Source organism: Delphinapterus leucas, chromosome 10 (genome assembly GCF_059928025.1).
Source record: "Delphinapterus leucas isolate spDelLeu-1000000601 "Yukka" chromosome 10, BTC_Dleu_Yukka2, whole genome shotgun sequence".
Lineage (NCBI taxonomy): Eukaryota > Metazoa > Chordata > Mammalia > Artiodactyla > Monodontidae > Delphinapterus > Delphinapterus leucas.
Window position 1 is genome coordinate 73,157,993 of NC_143138.1, and position 19,421 is coordinate 73,177,413.

A 19,421-nucleotide genomic window follows, 5' to 3' on the forward strand; every position below is an offset into this window, starting at 1 on the left:
AGCCTCCGGAAGTGTGAGAAATAAATTTTTGTTGTTTATAAGCCACCCCTATCTGTGGTAACTTGTTATAGTAGCCCAAATGGACTAAAACAGGTAGCAAATATTTTTCTTATAGAAAATCTCCTCACCTACCTAGACTTCCCAAGTGGAATAAAGAAGAGAAAGCAGAAAGACAAAGATTATACACTGCTGTCAGTTATAAGATAAAGCGCATGGTACTTGTGCTAATAAAAGGTGTTAAATAAGTAGCTGAACATTCTTTTTATTAATTTCAGAAGCCTGATGGGGTGTATGTGTGTGTGTGTATGTCCATCTGTGTGTGCGTGAGAATAACTTGTTAAGGTAAGAGCCTATTTATTTTCTTTATCTTTATTACGTCAACGAAGGATAGAATGGCCCCAAAAAAAAAATCCCAATTTTCCAATTCAGGAATTCAAACCTAGGTATTGTAAAAACCTGAAAAGAAAATAAGTCTATAAATTTAGTTTAGGATAGATGTTACACCATCTTTTTTAAGGGAGATACCTTTGAATAATAATTGTAATAACAACAACTAACATTTAGTAATAAATGTGTAATATTTATTATTATAAACAGCTTACTGTTTATAAGGCCTTATACATAAGAGCTTTATATGTATTAACTAATCTAATCCTTGCATTAACTTTGTGAGGCAGGTACTATGACAATCCTCTTTTTACAGAGTTCCACAGAGGTTAAGCATTGTCCCCAGGGTCACATTGCTAGGAGGGTCAGAATTTCTGAATATAGACATTCTGGCTCCAGAGCAAATGCTCTTAACAACATCACTGTACTGCTTAACAGCAGAATTTTTTGAATGCTCAGAAACACCTATATAACCATATCATGTTCTTGAGACTCTTAGCTAAAGCACAGGTGTCTCACTGTTCATTCAACCCCACCCCATGACAGTGGGGAATTCCGCATAGACAGAAAAGGAGATGGAAACAACCAGAACTACATTTTTCTGATGCTATACTGCCTTAGCTTTATCTAGGATACATATAATCTGGAAAACAATATGTCTTCCCTGAACTGGGTACTGTTGACATTTAATTTGATAATAGTTGCTGTAAAGTGTTCTGTACGTTCATGAATATGATATAAATCTGTGTCTAGTTATTACCTTGCCTCCAGTTCCTGAAGGATCTGAAACTTTTTCTGGTTTTATATCTTTCATAACACAAACAGCTGCCATAACTAGTTTAACACCAGATGGAGGATTCTTCATTGACTTCACAATTGTAATGTCAGCTGGCTAAATAAAAAGAAAACAGGGTATCTTCAGAATAGCCTACTTTTAAATAATAAGAGTTTCAAAAATAATGTTGGAGAATAATAAAAGCATAAATTTTCATTTGAAACTAATTGTTTTTTGCTTTGCATGGTTATGAAAGAATTAACAAAAGAGAACTTAAGTACAGTAAACCAATGGTTCCCAAGTGTTTGAGAGTTCATAGGTCCTTATGAGAATATGGTGACAGCTAAGAATCTTCCAGAGAAAATATTTTTGCGCACATGCACAAACTTTTTATATAGTCACATGCCAAGCCCACACATGGAATCCACGTTAATAACCCTAAGTTAAATAAAGACTTAATTCTATATTTGCTTACATGGTAGCTTTACCCACCAAAAATGAAAGAAGAGGTAAGTTCCAATTCCAAACTTATTTTCTAAAACGGTATATATTATTACGACAGACACAACTGATTCAGTTAGTTATTATCCACTCCAGTATCCTTCTGACTTCCCTTGCAATTGCTGGAAAGCTAAACATTTATCGTAGTTTCCCATGCAGCTAGAGTTGTGGGAGGTCGTTAGGTCCTACCATCAGATCACTTGAGTGATACTAGAATTCAGAATGAATAAGTGAGGAGACTTGCAGGGCACGAGGCATCTGTTTTGCTGATATGGATTATGGTGGAGGCAATATGGCTCTGTAAGAAGGCTCTGCAGGCTTCCAACTGAGAGGGATCATTCCTCTGGTAGATTAGTGCCTCAGTTTAGCTTTGTGAGTCATTCCTGGCAGCTCGGCCTAGAATCTATTTACTTAGCTCTTCCAAGAATTCTGTAATTTATTTATAAAATTCCCTAAAGAATCTTTGCTAACACTAAATAGTCAATTCCCTTCTCTGCAACTGAACCCTAACTCTTTTCTATAATACAGTATTTGATACTAGGAAGGGTACAAACAACTGAAAGGGAAACCTGATACTGATAACTTGAACTGGTGGTGTTTAAAGGCATCAAGAATCCTGTGAGTATCAGAGGATACAGTACTGAAAGTCCATGGTACACAGTGATAAAAGTTACCTAAATTCATGCTCATGGTCGTCTAGAATGGAGTGTCTATTAAAAACAAACTTTGTCAAAATGATTGGCCCCTGTGATAAACGTCTAAGGAGAGAATGAAGAAAGACTACTGGGTAGAATGTGGCTTTTAAATGTGACAGAGAGCAGACATGAAGAAAATAATAAGCTCAGAATTTTAATATTAAAATTCTGGTTAAATTCCTGGTTCACAGCACAGTGACAGTTTCTAAATATAAATGACCTAACACAATCTTAAGTCTTACAACTACAAGTCTGATATAACTGAAAATCAGATATAGAGTTTGATCCTGAAGGTGCTGAATTACTGATAGGTTGAGCTCACCATCTTGTCAGGTATCTTATGTGAAAGTTGTAGCAGTCCCTAAACTTTCTGGCACCAGGGACCGGTTTCATGGAAGACAATTTTTCCACGGATGGGGGGTGGAGGGTGGCCGGGGGATGGTTCAGTTGATACTGCAAGCCATGGTTCAGGCGGTAAAGCGACCGACGCAGAGTGGCGGATGAAGCTTCGCCTGCCCGCCGCTCACCTCCTGCTGTGCGGCCACGTTCCTAACAGGCTGCGGACCAGTAGCGGTCTGCGGCCTGGGGGCTGGGGACCCCTGGGTTAGGGCATTGATTAGGAAAAAAGGCAAAGAATGGGGTCTGAATATCCTGAACTTCCATACTACACTGGGCCTTCCTAGTCACAGAAGCTGGTCTCTCTGCTCTGTTTGGTGAGGTTATTCTAGTTTTGCCTAAAGACCCTGTAGAGTCATACACAACATAGTGTAATGCAGACAGGTGTGACCCACATCTATATTGGAAATGATCTTTAGGTTTTGCTGTACATGCATGTCCAAAAGGCTGCAGAAAGGTAGCTCAACATTCTATTTAACATATGCCTCCTGGTCCATGTACAGAAACACTGTGGCCTCTTGGAGATTATTCCATTCCCACTGGAATATCCTGAATGAAAATTATAAATAATATATGAAAAGCAAAAAATATAAGATAACAGTATAGCAAAAAGGAATTGTTAAGAGTCAAGTTTCATTTGACTGGACAAAAACAATATAATACCACCCACTGAAAGTGAACTACACCGAATTAACCAAGTATCTGTATGCAGTTTTACTTTGTTGATGAAACATAAGCTAATTCAAACACTTGCCTTCAGTGTATCCAGCGCAGACAGAGCTGCTTCCAAAGCTGGAATCGCCTCAGCTAGATCACTTTCACACTCATTTTTCAGAGCTTGGGCTTCTTCAGCCTTTCCACTGGCTATCTCTTCATCAAATTTCACAAACTCTCTTTTTGCTTCCACTTGTGCAGATTCTATCTCAATAATCTAAAGAAAAGAAAGAAAAAAATAAAGACATTTCCTTAAACATCCTAATGCTTTCTCTATCCTAGAGACAAAGGAACATTTGAAGATTAGGGAACCTGACATATCATTTTGAAGGATAAAATGAGGAGAAATGTAAATACACATGACCTAATTTGGTAATGGGCTCCCCATCTCTCTTCAAAAACAACAGAAACCACATGGAACCCAATGAGTCAACTGAAAAGGGTAACATCCCTAAGATCTAGTGGCAAAAAAATTAAGGCTTATTTTCAAGGCTGATTTTACATATTTCAATTGTCCTCTGACATCAGTTTTTAAAAATTCAGGATACTTTACCTGCATCATATGTGCATTTTCAATTTTAGCTTCCTCCAACTTGGGCTGTAACTGAACAAGCTCTATTTTCATTTCACCAACCTAAGTAAACAATTTGTCATTAGTTTTCATAACTATAATAGCTACGGAAGCCAAACAGAGAAAATTGAAACTTAAATGTATCATAAGGTATTGGGGACAGAAAACCTTAACTTTTTTTTTCCAGTTCTTTACATGATAAACAAAACCATGAGAGTGTGACCAGTTTTCTTCACAAAAGACTTTATCTTCCTTGAGTATGACAGGGCAGTGGAAGAATGCAGTTGTTGAGGAAGAAAATCAGGTAGAAAAAAGGTGGCAGCTCGGGCTATCCCTATTATACTATGTGCCTGGTATACAGTGCATCCAGACCACCCCAACACTCTGTTGCCTATGTTGAAATAATGCTAATAAGTATTACTAGCACTTGACTCATTTTAAAAAAAAACCCAATCTTATATTTAACCAGCTATTACAATAAAAAGTCAACCCTGACATTATATTCTCTCCAAATGCCAAAGAATTAAGAATAAAACTGGGTGTATTTGAGTCTGTGTGGTCTGGGAAACTCTGAACTTCTGTAAAATTTACTTTACTCATCTGTAAAATGAGGATGATAAAAGTGTCTACCTCATGGAGTTGTTATGAGGAATAATTGAAGGAATGCACATGAAGCACATAACACAGTACCTGGAACATAATATATTCTCAATAAATTATAGCTCTTCTATTTCCCATTATGTATTACCATTTGAGCAGCTCCTCAAATTTACCTGAGACTCAGCAAAAGCTAATTTGTCAAGTCCATTCACATATCGCTGTTTTGCTTCCATTATAGCTTGTTGCCTCTTAGTCAAAAGCTGTCGAAATGAGGCAATAAGTTCAAGGTAAGAAGTAGCAGTAACATAGTTATGTCGTCCTAATGTGTGCAAGAACCTAAAAGAGAGGCAGATGGCATATCTTACTATAAGTAATGGGTTTTACAAAGTAAGAAGTAAATTCGACATAGCATTAACAACAAACATTTAAGAATAAAGGTTAATTTTATTCAGAAGCTGCTGAATACTTGAAGTTTACAAAATCCTAGAATTTTACACAGAACCATTTCCTAATTTCTTGTCTACAAAATATCAAATAGTAATGGTGTAGTTAAAAAGCACAAATCAACAAAGATATGTCTCAAAAGAGAACTACAGCAAGAAAGATACAGGTAGGTCTTTTTACATGTTTCATATGCCAGGAGGATCTAAGAGACCCAAGATACTGTACAAAAGTATAGTAGGAAAGGGGACTGCAGATAGCATAGGAAGAATGAGTCATCATTCCGTGCACACGTGTCACATGTTGGTTGAACAGGGTTTGGCCAGAAATATAAGACTACTACCCATACACATAAAAACAATGGATGCAATGATGTTTCACAGCAAGTATGTAGACTAGAGCCCACTGATCGGTGTTAACTGTCCAAGCCAAACATGCTAGCTGGCTGTAAAACTCTGGCAATATACTATGAGCATCTTTGAAATGAGGATCTCAGAGATGAACAGAGGTAAAACTTATACTTTTAAGGCATCCACAGCCCACCAACCATCTCCCTCCTTGTCTGAGAACTTCCAACCAGTGCCCCAAGAGCAATGTTTGTTCTGTGAAACCTGCCACCATAACCACAGCAGATCAGAGCAGGATTGGGCACTGGACACAAACAAGGCTAATCATATTTTGGAATAAATTGGGAATAGAGAGCTGGAAACAGCCAATCAATCTCTGCTACAGCTGGAATTGCAAGAAGTAAAATTGAGAATCGAGAGGCACACAGTTTCCTCCATATATACTGGGAAGTAAAAAATTCAGTCTGTAAAGAGAAAGAAGAAAGCAGATGCCCGATGAGAAACAGAGAAAAAGCATTTCTGGGTTTGTGGTGGCTTTTTAACTCCTGCTTCCAGTCACTTCTAAGATACAGCTGTATTCTTTCCCTTAAACTTTGTAAGGTATCCCTGTATCTTTGTAATAAATTCCTCTCTTTGTGAAACCTAGATCAAGTAGCTTTCTATTACTTGCAAGTCTTAACTAATTAAATGATTGGAGAGACTTAGAAGCCATAGAAATCTTATTAAAATTTTGGGCTTTCACAAAAAAAGATGCTTTAAAATACAAGGCATTATTGTAAAATTTATTAATATTAACCTTTCGGAAAGATGCATAATGGAAGTGTGAAAGTGTTTGCAGATTGGAACTATCTCTCGTCGTTCAACTTCAGTAAGCTCCAGTGTTTCTAAGAATTTCACAGCTACAAGTTCAAGAGCGTCTTCGGGCCATGGCTAAAAATAAGAAAACGAAAAGCAAATAAAAGTTAAGATGATTAGTCACACTTCAGTTATATAAATTGTCTTCCTGTGTGAGAAGAATTTGGGGTTGAGAAAATTAAAACCTTAATAGGGAAAACAGAATTAGGGGGACTAAGGGCACAATGAAAGATCTAATAAATATTTTATACAGTAAAATTAAAGATAACGCAATATAAAGGAAAGGTAGATAATAATTTACATATCAAAGATATACTACACTGCTTCCCTAACTCTTCCACTTGGACATCTAGTAGGCACCCCAAATTTAGTAGGACAATGGCACAGGCTGCTTAGTTGCTCTCCTAATACCTATCAGCCCCCTTTCCTTAGGACTCCAATTTTATTCTAGATAGCAATATGCCCAGTTATAATACCACATTTCCTAGACTCCTTTGCAATTCAGAGTAAATAATGACATATAAGCAAGCTCTCTAGAGAATTACATAGAGCTGGCATGGGTCCTTTTTGCCCTACTTTCCATTATTCTACTTCGTTTCCGTAGCACAGATGTGAAAGTTGGAGATCTAGCAGCCACATTAGACCATATGATGACTCTGAAGATGGAAACCACATGCTAAGGATAGTAAAGAAGAACATGGGGGGCTTCCCTGGTGGCGCAGTGGTTGAGAGTCTGCCTGCCAATGCAGGAGACGCGGGTTCGTGCCCGGTCCGGGAGGATCCCGCGTGCCGCGGAGCGGCTGGGCCCGTGGGCCGTGGCCGCTGGGCCTGCGCGTCCGGAGCCTGTGCTCCGCAGTGGGAGAGGCCGCAGCGGTGAGAGGCCCGCGTACAGCAAAAAAAAAAAAAGAAGAACATGGGATTCTGATGACTTTGTTAAGTCACAAAAGTCCTAGTCTGCTTACCTTCAATTTTTTTCTATACGAAAGAGGAAAAGAAAAAAAAAACCTATGTGTTTAGTTTGGGTTTCTGTTACTAGCAGCCCATTATAATTCCTACCTGTTATAACATCCAAAGTTGAACATTTGATTTTCTTCCCCACAGATTCACTTTTCTTCCAGTATTCCCCATCTCAGTGAAATGGTTCCTTTGCTTTTCCTAGAATATATCAAGTGTGCTTCTGCCCCTGGGCCATTGGATTTGCCGTCCCTCTGACTAGAACCCTCCCCACCTAGACCTCCATGTGGTTCACTCTTTCACATCTCTGTGCAAATGAAAATTTACCAGGAAGGTCTTCCCAATGCACTCTTTCTAAAACAGCATTCCTTCCCTCATTACTCTTTCCATTATCCTGAATTTTTTCTTAGCACTTACCAATATCTGACATATATATTTATTTGTTTTTGTCTGTCTCCCTGACTCACCACTAAAACATAAAGTCCACGAAAGCAAGGACTTCTTCCTCACTGCTGGTATCTTCAGTGCCTAAAACAGTTCTTGTCAAATAAATACTTGAAATATTTATTCAATGAAATAATTTATGTTAAATGAGTAATTAATCTCCATTTTCTCATTAGAGTATTTTCCAAACTTCATTTCATTTAGATTCAACAAGATGCTTATAATTTTTTTCTTTATAGTAGACAATATGCATTTTAAGATCAATTTTTTCAGTGTCTGGCCCTCTATCCTGGTAAAAGTCAAACTTTTTTGATCAAGCACCCTATTAGTAAAAAAAAGTTTTAAGCACACACTACCAGTGTGCACATACTTATTAACAGATTATATGCATATGGTATTACTGTACTAATATATATTTTTAAACCTCAAAAGAGGCATCTAAAGATTATTAAGATAATGAATTTTTGTAAAATGCCAAAATAAGTGTCATATGACTTTTCCGATCATGTAACTCTTTTTATACTGAGAAAGCTTCTCCCAAAAGCTCCCTGGCAGACTTTAAATCCAGATCCATTGGCAAGCAATGGGTCATGAACAGGCTCATGTGTAAAATGGTCAACAGTAAGAGGAGTGAGAGCACCAATGCTGAATTAGACCGACCAGGAATGAATCCCTATTATACATGGCTACATGGATAGTGATTTCCCAAACAAAATCAGAATTCTGTCAGCAAAGATGGAGTGGGTAGAAAATGGCTGTTGATAGGTAACCACGCTATCATAAGCTAATATTGCAAGTCACGACACACCCTGGGGATAACCTTTATTATTTAAACAGTTGATATAAATCCATATTCCAAATAGCCTGCTTAAATTTGTTTTTACCAATGTCTTACCAGATCTTGTTAAGTAGTCATTGTTTTTGCCTTATAATGTAGCTGACACAGAGCTTGAGCTAGCTGCTACTGGTTTATGACATTCTCTTACTGTCCACATACAACTGCATTATGTATCTTCAATTTTTAGTTCATTGCAGGAATCCCTCAGGGTACCTTGCATACATCTATGACACATGGCCATTTGACGTACAAACTGAGCAAGGGTATCAATGTTAATCCATGTGAAATATACAAAAGCGAATATTCCAGTAAATCCTTCCGTTATCCTCTGAGTTGTTTTGGCACCTCTGGTGAGAGTACTCCCTACTTGGGAGAACAGAGATCTATCCAAAAAGTCAGTGACTTCCTGACTATGTGACACAGTGGTTTACACTCACTTCCTGAGTTTAAAAGAGCCAGGCCCCAAACAATGCCATCAGCGCCCCTGACACAGGTTCTATAACCCCAATTTTCCACTATAAAATCTCTGTTCCTCTCTGTTATCCACTTAATCTCCCTTATCTATTTGCAACTCCTAGTTCCACCTTTTAAAAAATTTCCCCCAACAAGTATGAATCACATATAACAGAACAGAAAGCCTCATGGTTATAAAAAAAAAAATCCAGAAGTCGTAGAATTGTATTTTTAAGATTTCACAAAAGAAAAACTTATGGTTGGACAGGCTTTGTTCATTTGTTTGGTTTTGGTTTGGGGCTACTTAATGGAAGCAATATTAAGATATAGTTTGCATAAAGCAAAACTGTTTCACACAGTTTTATTGTTGTATAAACACTAAAACATCCACTAGCTGAAACATATTGCAATCCTCAAAAGGGCAGAATTAGTTTTTCAAACATGCAATTGATAAATAGGCAAAAGAGAATAAAACAAATTAGTGTCAGAAATTTATCTTTAAAAGAAATTATCCAGGGTCAATCTATAGTCCACATTCCATTAGGCATAAAACAAACAAATAGAAGGCACCAGGAGCTACCCTTCTCAAGAGCATAAATACTTAACGGTTTTACACAGGCAGTGACGATTTGCCTTGTTTAAATGAGGTGGTGGCCTGCATCATTTGCTGCTGGCATGACTGAAATTGCCACCAAGTTGGTCTTCCTGTTTCTTGTTTTGCCCCACTCCAAATCATCCACCATATAGCCTCCAAGTGTTTTGGGTTATTCCTAAAATATTGATTAGCTAAATATATGTTAATGCCTCCACAATGTCTTTGGGATAAAACCAAATTCCTAGGCACATTTACAAATTCCTTTATAGCCTGGCACCCACTTAAAGCTCCAACTTAACTTCTGCTGCCCTCATTGCCAGTCAGCCATGCCAAACTATCTGCCCAAATGAGCCATGCTCTCCCCACTGTTCCACCTTTGCACGTACTAACATCTTGTGATAGTTAATTTTATGTGTCAACTTGCTATGGGCCAAAGGGTGCCCATATATTTGGTCAAACATTATTCTGGGTGTTTCTGTGAGGTGCATTTTTGGATGGGTTCAATATTTAAATGAACAGACTGCGTAAAGCAGGCTGCTCTCCCTAATGTGAGTGAGCCTCATCCAATCAGTTGAAGGCCTGAATAGAACAAAAAGGCTGACGCTCCCCCAGGTAAGGGGGACTTCCTCCTGCCTGATGGCCTTCAAGCGGGAACATCAGTTTTTTCCTGCTTTTGGACTCAGATGGAAATATCATTTCTTCCTAGGTCTCAAGCTTGCTGGCCTTCACACTGGAACTACACCGTCAGCTCTTGTGGGTCTCCAGCTTGCCAGCTGCAAATCTTGGAACATGTCAGCCTCCATAATCATGTGAGCCAATTCCTTATAGTAAATATATGTACAGATAGATAAATATATCTCTCTCTATATATATATCTTTACACATATACGTGTGTGTATATATATATATATATGTATATATAAAATACATTCTGCTGGTTCCTTATACACCCCCTCCTCTATGTAACGAATTCATTTTCCTATTTCAGAGAGTCACTGTCTTAATAAGTACACCTTTCCCACACCAAGACTATGGCTCTTTTATATAATTGTTGACTGCTCATTTGCTGACTGCCTTTTTTGTCTTCCAGTCTAGAGTGTGAGCTCCTTTTGGGGATCATGTAGTCCTACCAGTCCCTGGTGCTGCCATTAGAGTAAGTGATCAAGAAACACTTGATGAATGTAAATTAATAGAGGTTGAGTAAGATTTCAGCAAAATTCCAAAAGATTTAGTTGTCCTTCCCCCCCAAATTACAAACCTGAAACCAGTCAATGGTACAGCAATTGATGAGGGATGGGAACTGCCTCAAGCAATTTCGAAAGACATCTCCAATGGGACTAAAGGCCACTACAACATGAAGATTATCTTTGCAGCGATTCACAAAGAAAGCAAACAGCGCTAAAGGACTGAATTCATCGTGTTTACTGCCAGCTTGAGCCACAGGATGAACACCCTAGGGAATACCAGAAAAAACCTCATAAATAAAAACAGGTATGCTGATAATAAGATTACTAGATATTGGAATATTAAGAATTTTTATTACTCCCCTTATAAATATCTTAAAATTTTTGCTTTTATATCAAAATAATGGTTTTGTCATAGCTTGCACTTAGAAGACTACTTTCAATTCTGTAATTCTATAATTTAAAAACAAATATCTGACAAAAACTTAACTTATAAAAATACAAAAGTTCACCAAGATATATGTGTGGGACTATAATTCAACATTGTTTTTAGGAGGAAAAAATATAAACAACTAAAGTGTCCAGTTAAAAACATTATAGGGACTTCCCTGCTGGTCCACTGGTTAAGACTCCACCCTCCCAATTCAGGGGGCCCGGGTTCGATCCCTGGTCAGGGAACTAGAGCCTGATGCCACAACTGAGATTCTGCGTGCCGCAACTAAAACCCGGTACAGCCAAATAAATAAATAAATATTTTAAAAATAATAAAAAATAAAAACATTATTAAACATCCATATATTGTAATTTTATACAACTGTTAAAAATAATGAGATGCATCAACATGTGCTATGGCAAGATCAACAAGATAAAATAAATGCAAGAACAAACTGTGCAACAGTATGTATAATATGATCCTTTTTGTTAAATTAAAAAATATATAGGGGCATATGTGTGAGCACATACACGCTTCTTTATGGAAGCAATCACAAAGAACTATTAATAGTGGTTACTTTGGGTGAGATGGACTTAAGGGAGAGTGAGAGAGAGGCCTTTATATTTTATCTTGGACATTCTTCTTGGTTTATATCATATTTTTTTCCATTTTGGACGTTCTTATGCTGTTTGAATTATCTAATTTTATTCTTATAATATTTGTATTTTTTGAAATGTTAATAGAGTTGTTTGGTAATGAGATTATAGGTCACTTTTAATTTTCTTCCCTTGTATATCTCTATATGAGAAAGGCATCTTATATGTGGTTAGGAATAATGGCTCTAGAACCAGACTTCTTGAATTCAAATCCCCGCTTGCAGCTGATTACCTACGTGACCTGAAGGCAAGTTACTTAACCTCTCTGTACCTTAGTTTCCTCATCTGTAAAATGGGGAAAAGAGTAACTATATCAAAGGATTGTTGAGGAATCAAAAAGCCATTACATGTGAATACTTAAAATAGTTCTTTCCACATAGGTAAGTACCTTTCAGCTTTTTATATCCCACCTTTCTCCTTGTTCAAAGCAGAAAAGGTTTCATAGTCAATAAATTATCTTATAAATAGATTTAAAATTTTTTCAATAGCAAATTTAGGGAGTGATCACAATGATCATACAATTTCTAATGTTATAACAATGAATTTATTTCTAAAAGAATTCTCTACTATAGATATATGATAGCTATATCTATGGGAAACTCTGTATATTCATTCTGACAGTAATTCTCAAATTACGACTATTATGATCAGTGTCAATCTATGAAATCATGTTCAGGTGGTCTACCTGCATTAACTCTGAGTTAACAGAGGGACATTCAGATAGACAAAGGTAATACATGGTTGTAACTGTAGAACAAGAGTTCATGAAAGGGCCAGGATGGTGATATAAATATAGGGGTTATTTACACAGAAATATTGGTTAATGCTTCTAGAGTAGAAGTAGGGAGTAATATACACACACACACACACACACACACACACTTTGGGAGCACAACTGATTCTGGGGAGCAAGAAAAAGACTAGTTACTGAAGGAATAATTAGGGAGATAGGAAACAAACTGAGTGAAATTTCATAGCAGTCCAGAGAAAGCAGAGTTTAAAAGGAGGAATGATGAATTATTTCAAAGATGAATCACAATTTTAAAAGGGAACTGAGAAAATATCACTAAATGTGGTAAATAAGTCACTGCTACACTGAGAAAAATACTGCAATAATTTAATTCTGCAAGGAGTGCAAATGGAACAGTGGAAAAGGTAGTCAGGAAACAGAGGTTTCTAGAACTCAGAGGTTCTGAGTCTAGAACGCTGATGTTGACATCAGAGAGATGTGCTGAGTCCATAAGAGGTGCCCTCTAGGCAGTACCAGAGCCAAGCTACAGAGGTCAGTTATAGCAAGTGAGGTTTACAGTAAAATGTTTGCCAGATGGATGAAATAAGCAAAGTGGTCTTCAAAGTGGGATGCAGGGTATGTAAAGAAATTAATATAACTTCTTTTACATTACCTTTTATATTTTTAAAAATTAGTATAAAGCAAGCAAAAACAGGAATGCATTTTGGTACCCCTGAGTTCTGACCATGACTATTTCCTTGTGGAAAAACTTATACGGTGTTCCTAGGGTGGAATATGAAGGAAAGAAGTTCTTAAGGCTACTGTTGGGTCATACTATAAAAGAGTGAAGCAATGGAAAAGTTTTGTAGCAAAGTGATGAGAAGAAAAGATAAACAATAGCTACAGTGAGCAGAAAAGCCTTGCAAAGCTTAGAAAATCCCACTCCCCAAGGTGTCCTATTCCTTGGGTAGGAGTGTGGGGGATGAATTTATCCTATAAATTAGGAGAATTACGATTCTTCAGCAGCCTTAGCCACAACCTGGACGCTACTTGGGATTTTTTTTTTCTTTCTTCTTCCCCACGCCAGGCCATGAACTGGTAATGTATCAGATTTACTGAGGGCTTTCTAAGTGCCTGACATTCCATAAGTGCCTTATTTCACTTGATCCTCAGAACTCACAACAACGCTATGTAGGAGGAACTATTTTGTGCATATAACAGTTTCATTCCATAGACAAGAAAAGCAGAGTGCTTGAACAACCAGGGTGAAACCATTTTACTCCACATGCTATCACTAGAGGCTGGAATGAAGCATCCTGGTGTGAGTGATAAAATCTGTGGGTAAAAGTAGTTATGGTACATGAAAGGGGAAATTACTAGCTGAAATCTTGTATGGGAAGATCTTACAAATGGGGGTCAAAGGTCAGGACATCTGAAGTAGTGGGTGCTTCAAAAATGTATTTTTTTGTCAATTAAATCACAAAGCATGACTCTCAGATATATCAGAATTAATACAAGTAGTTTTGTTAAAATTTGAAAATTTTACTAACCAGTGGTAAACCATAAAAGCTAATCAAGTAGTGTTTTAAAGCTATATTTTCTCATATCACTGTAACCCTAAGATATGATTTTAAATCTCTAATCACTCAGAAAACATGCTAAATAAGATCAAATGGATGAAACACACTGTCATCATTATGGAAAAAATGAATAAAAATTCTGTCTCATAACTATCAAAGCTATTTAAAATTCACCAAAAAAGTATTAAAATAATATACATTAATTTTTCAATTACCAAAATCCTCTGCACAAGATATATCTATCCTGAAGAGCAGAAAAGCTTCAAGACATGTTGGGAGCAGCACTCCCTAAAAAGCACTTACCTCCATCACTTCTTGTTTTTCATCTGCTGCAAAAATATTAGGTACTTCTCCAGTATTGAGCACACTGTCGATATCCTCTAGAAAAGCTTCCTCTTTAATCTGAGTGTCCGTGATTAGAAAGACTGTCTTCTGGCCCCTCATGCCCACATTCCTTAATAGAACCTTCAAATAAAAATGTACTTATAACCAGCATCTGGTGGAAATCTGTTGGTTTTGCTTTCCTTTCTTTTGATAACATCTCAAATTTAGAGTAGTACCTTTTCCATTTTGGTGGGGCTGTCAATCTGGGCCTCCATTTCTCCCACCCTTTTGGTGGGAGACTCCAACTGGCCAGTTTGCCAACCCCTTAGACATACTCATTGATTCAGAGTCTTACTTCAGGGACTGAGATGGATTTGAAAACAGAAAGAATCTCTGTCCATCTAAGATCGAAGATATAAAGACCAGTTCTCTACACTAACTTTTAGGATGTAGAACTTTAGTATGTCAGGGTCAGAGAAAGTTTAAAAAGTCCAGTAATGTCTCTCTTATTTTTTTCCACTTTAGGTCATCTCTCTTCTGGGGCCTGCAGAGCCCTAGGCACATGAGGATGAAGCCCCAAGTATGCACTCCACTATTCTATTTGTTACTGGAACAGCAACACAGCTCCAAAGAAACTATTAAGATTTGACAACATTAATGACATCATCATCCTCATTGAGGTTCATATTTAAGTCTACTGGAAAACATACATTTACCTGAAATAAGGCCTCTCTGAACTAGAATAAAGGTAAAATCAGCAGCAGCCATGGTAACAGCAGTGGATAAGACTTAAGTCATAAATCCTGCTCTGCTGTGCATACCTTCTCTCAACTTCAGTTTCCTCATCAGTAAAACACAGAGACAACCATACCTGCTGCATTGAACTGTCATACCTATAGAATGACAGCATGTATATAAAGAACTTAAAACAGTGCTCAGCACACACAGTAACTGCTCTAGGGATAATATTATTATCATCATCACCAGTGTATTTAGCACACAGCTATACAGGTTGGCTCTCTCTTTACAGATAAAATAATGCATTGTAACACATATATGTAGAATCTAAAAATAAAATGGTTCTGAAGAACCTAGGGGCAGGACAGGAATAAAGACGCAGACGTAGAGAATGGACTTGAGGACACAGGGTGGGGGAAGGGTAAGCTGGGATGAAGTGAGAGAGTGGCATGGACATATATACATTACCAAATGTAAAATAGACAGCTAGTGGGAAGCAGCCACATAGCACAGGGAGATCAGCTCAGTGCTTTGCAATCACCTAGAGGGGTGGGATAAGGAGGGTGGAAGGGAGATGCAAGAGGGAGGGGATATGGGGATGTATGTATAGCTGATTCACTTTGTTATACAGCAGAAACTGACACACCACTGTAAAGCAATTATACTCCAATAAAGATGTTAAAAAAAATAATGCACTGATATTATTTTAGACACTAGATTTGCTCACAATTTTACCTTCAGGTCCTCTCTCCATTCATTCATACCATAGCTCTTAGAAATTTCTGGTTGGAAAATTTGCATTTTTGCCATGGATGTAGCCAGACGAGTTAAAGATTGACGACCACTTCCTCCAAGTCCAACAAGCAAAGCATTTCCACCAGACTGCTTTAGAATTCGACATATTCGTGATAAATGTTCCAATACATACCTATGAAATATCGATATTATTATACTTGAAAATATTAATATAAATGTATATTTACACATAAGTATCATTTTGCTTTCCTAGAAAAATGGACCTTGCTGCCCCATACATTACTATCCCAATTTTAAAGAGGTAATCATCAAAAAGCATGATTCTTCAAATGCAGTTGCAATTGGATCATTTGATGTAAAGGAAAACTATTTGAGGTACAAATTCAGGAAATGTACTATACAAATTATAAAAATACAATGAAATGGTAATCATTTATACTGGGAGTATATTATTGCTTTTAATAAAAACATTTCTTTGGGAATTCCCTGGTAGTCCAGCGGTTAGGACTCTGGGCTTTCACAAGGGCCCAGGTTCGATCCCTGGTTGGGGAACTAAGATCCCACAAGCCACACAGCTCGGCTAATAACAAAACAAAATAAAAAAAACCCCAAATTTATTCAATCTTTTAATACTGGGATTTCTATGTGAGAAATAGAAAATCAGTTATATACAAAATAGTAAATTCAGGAAACGTAGCCTCACTAGTAATTAGGGAAATTAAAACTAAAGTCACAAAGTAGGCATAGAGGGAACTTACCTCAACATAATAAAGGCCATATATGACAAACCCACAGCCAACATCGTTCTCAATGGTGAAAAACTAAAACCATTTCCACTAAGATCAGGAACAAGACAAGGTTGCCCACTCTCACCACTATTACTCAATGTAGTTTTGGAAGTTTTAGCCACAGCAATCAGAGAAAAAAAGAAATAAAAGGAATCCAAATCGGAAAAGAAGAAGTAAAGTTGTCACTATTTGCAGATGACATGATACTATACATAGAGAATCCTAAAGATGCTACCAGAAAACTACTAGAGCTAATCAATGTATTTGGTAAAGTAGCAGGATACAAAATTAATGCACAGAAATCTCTTGCATTCCTATACAATAATGATGAAAAATCTGAAAGTGAAATCAAGAAAACACTCCCATTTACTATTGCAACAAAAAGAATAAAATATCTAGGAATAAACCTACCTAAGGAGACAAAAGACCTGTATGCAGAAAATTATAAGACACTGATGAAAGAAATTAAAGATGATACAAATAGATGGAGAGATATACCATGTTCTTGGATTGGAAGAATTAACATTGTGAAAATGACTATACTACCCAAAGCAATCTACAGATTCAATGCAATCCCTATCAAATTACCAATGACATTTTTCACAGAACTAGAACAAAAAATTTCACAATTTGCATGGAAACACAAAAGATCCGGAATAGCCAAAGCAATCTTGAGACAGAAAAATGGAGCTGGAGGAAACAGGCTCCTGAACTTCAGACTATACTACAAAGCTACAGTAATCAAGACAGTATGGTACTGGCACAAAAACAGAAATATAGATCAATGGAACAGGATAGAAAGCCCAGAGATAAACCCACGCATGTATGGTCACCTTATCTTTGATAAAGGAGGCAAAAATATACAGTGGAGAAAAGACAGCCTCTTCAATAAATGGTGCTGGGAAAACTGGACAGCTACATGTAAAAGAATGAAATTAGAACACTACCTGACACCATACACAAAAATAAACTCAAATGGGTTAAAGACCTAAATCTAAGGCCAGACACTATCAAAGACAGCCTCTTCAATAAATGGTGCTGGGAAAACTGGACAGCTACATGTAAAAGAATGAAATTAGAACACTACCTGACACCATACACAAAAATAAACTCAAATGGGTTAAAGACCTAAATCTAAGGCCAGACACTATCAAACTCTTAGAGGAAAACATAGGCAGAACATTCTATGACATAAATCACAGCCAGATCCTTCTTGACCCACCTCCTAGAGAAATGGAAATAAAAACAAACAAATGGGACCTAATGAAACTTCAAAGCTTTTGCACAGCAAAGGAAACCATGAACAAGACGAACCCTCAAAATGGGAGAAAATATTTGCAAATGAAGCAACTGACAAAGGATTAATCTCCAAAATTTACAAGCAGCACATGCAGCTCAATATCAAAAAAACAAACAACCCAATCCAAAAATGGGCAGAAGATCTAAATAGGCATTTCTCCAAAGAAGATATACAGATTGCCAACAAACACATGAAAGAATGCTCAACATCATTAATCATTAGAGAAATGCAAGTCAAAACTACAAGGAGATATCATCTCACACTGGTCAGAATGGCCATCATCAAAAAATCTACAAACAATAAATGCTGGAGAGGGTGTTGAGAAAAGGGAACCCTCTTGCACTGTTGGTGGGAATGTAAATTGATACAGCTACTATGGAGAACAGTATGGAGGTTCCTTAAAAAACTCAAAATAGAACTACCATACAACCCAGCAATCCCACTACTGGGCATATACCCTGAGAAAACCATAATTCAAGAAGTGTCATGTACTACAACGTTCATTGCAGCTCTATTTACAATAGTCAAGACATAGAAGCAACCTAAGTGTCCATCAACAGATGAATGGATAAAGAAGATGTGGCACATATATACAATGGAATATTACTCAGCCATAAAAAGAAATGAAATTGAGTTATTTGTAGTGAGGTGGATGAACCCAGAGTCTGTCATACAGAGTGAAGTAAGTCAGAAAGAGAAAAACAAATACCGTATGCTAACACATATACATGGAATCTAAAAAACAAACAAAAAAATTGTCATGAAGAACCTAGCGGCAAGACGGGAATAAAGACGCAGACCTACTAGAGAATGGACTTGAGGATATGGGGAGGGGGAAGGGTAAGATGGGACAAAGTGAGAGAGTGGCATGGACATATATACACTATCAAATGTAAAATAGCTAGTGAGAAGCAGCTGCATAGCACAGGGAGATCAGCTCGGTGATTTGTGATCACCTAGAGGGGTGGGATAGGGAGGGTGGGAGGGAGGGAGATGCAAGAGGGAAGAGATACGGGGATATAAACTGATCCACTTTGTTATAAAGCAGAAACTAACACACCATTGTAAAGCAGTTATACTCCAATAAAGATGTTAAAAAAATAAAAACAAAAAAACTAAAGTCACAGTCAGATACCATTCCACTCTCCTTCGACTGACAAAACTTACCAAGTCTGGCAATCCTAAATGTTGTGAAGGGTGAGAAACAATGGAAGCTCTTAAAAACAATAATTATTTTTGAAGATACTTTGGCAAAACTTAGTAAAGTAGAAGATGCTTACATACCATGACACAATAATTCCATTTCTAAGAATATAGCCTAGAGAAGTTCTTACACATGTAACTAAGGAGACATGAATGTTCAAAC

The 19,421-nt window shown here is 37.2% G+C and overlaps 1 protein-coding gene across 1 annotated transcript in view; it reads right to left on the reverse strand.

Annotated features, from left to right (window-relative positions):
• Window positions 1–19,421, reverse strand: part of DNAH12 (dynein axonemal heavy chain 12) — a 232,994-nt gene that overhangs the window by 52,971 nt on the left and 160,602 nt on the right. The window contains exons 44-51 of the mRNA XM_022572785.3: window positions 15,947–16,139; window positions 14,453–14,614; window positions 10,825–11,019; window positions 6,224–6,357; window positions 4,813–4,975; window positions 4,022–4,102; window positions 3,509–3,685; window positions 1,148–1,279 (exon numbers count right to left, since the gene is read on the reverse strand). Coding sequence (XP_022428493.2) covers window positions 1,148–1,279; window positions 3,509–3,685; window positions 4,022–4,102; window positions 4,813–4,975; window positions 6,224–6,357; window positions 10,825–11,019; window positions 14,453–14,614; window positions 15,947–16,139 — 1,237 coding nt within the window. The remainder of the gene's footprint in view (window positions 1–1,147; window positions 1,280–3,508; window positions 3,686–4,021; window positions 4,103–4,812; window positions 4,976–6,223; window positions 6,358–10,824; window positions 11,020–14,452; window positions 14,615–15,946; window positions 16,140–19,421) is intronic.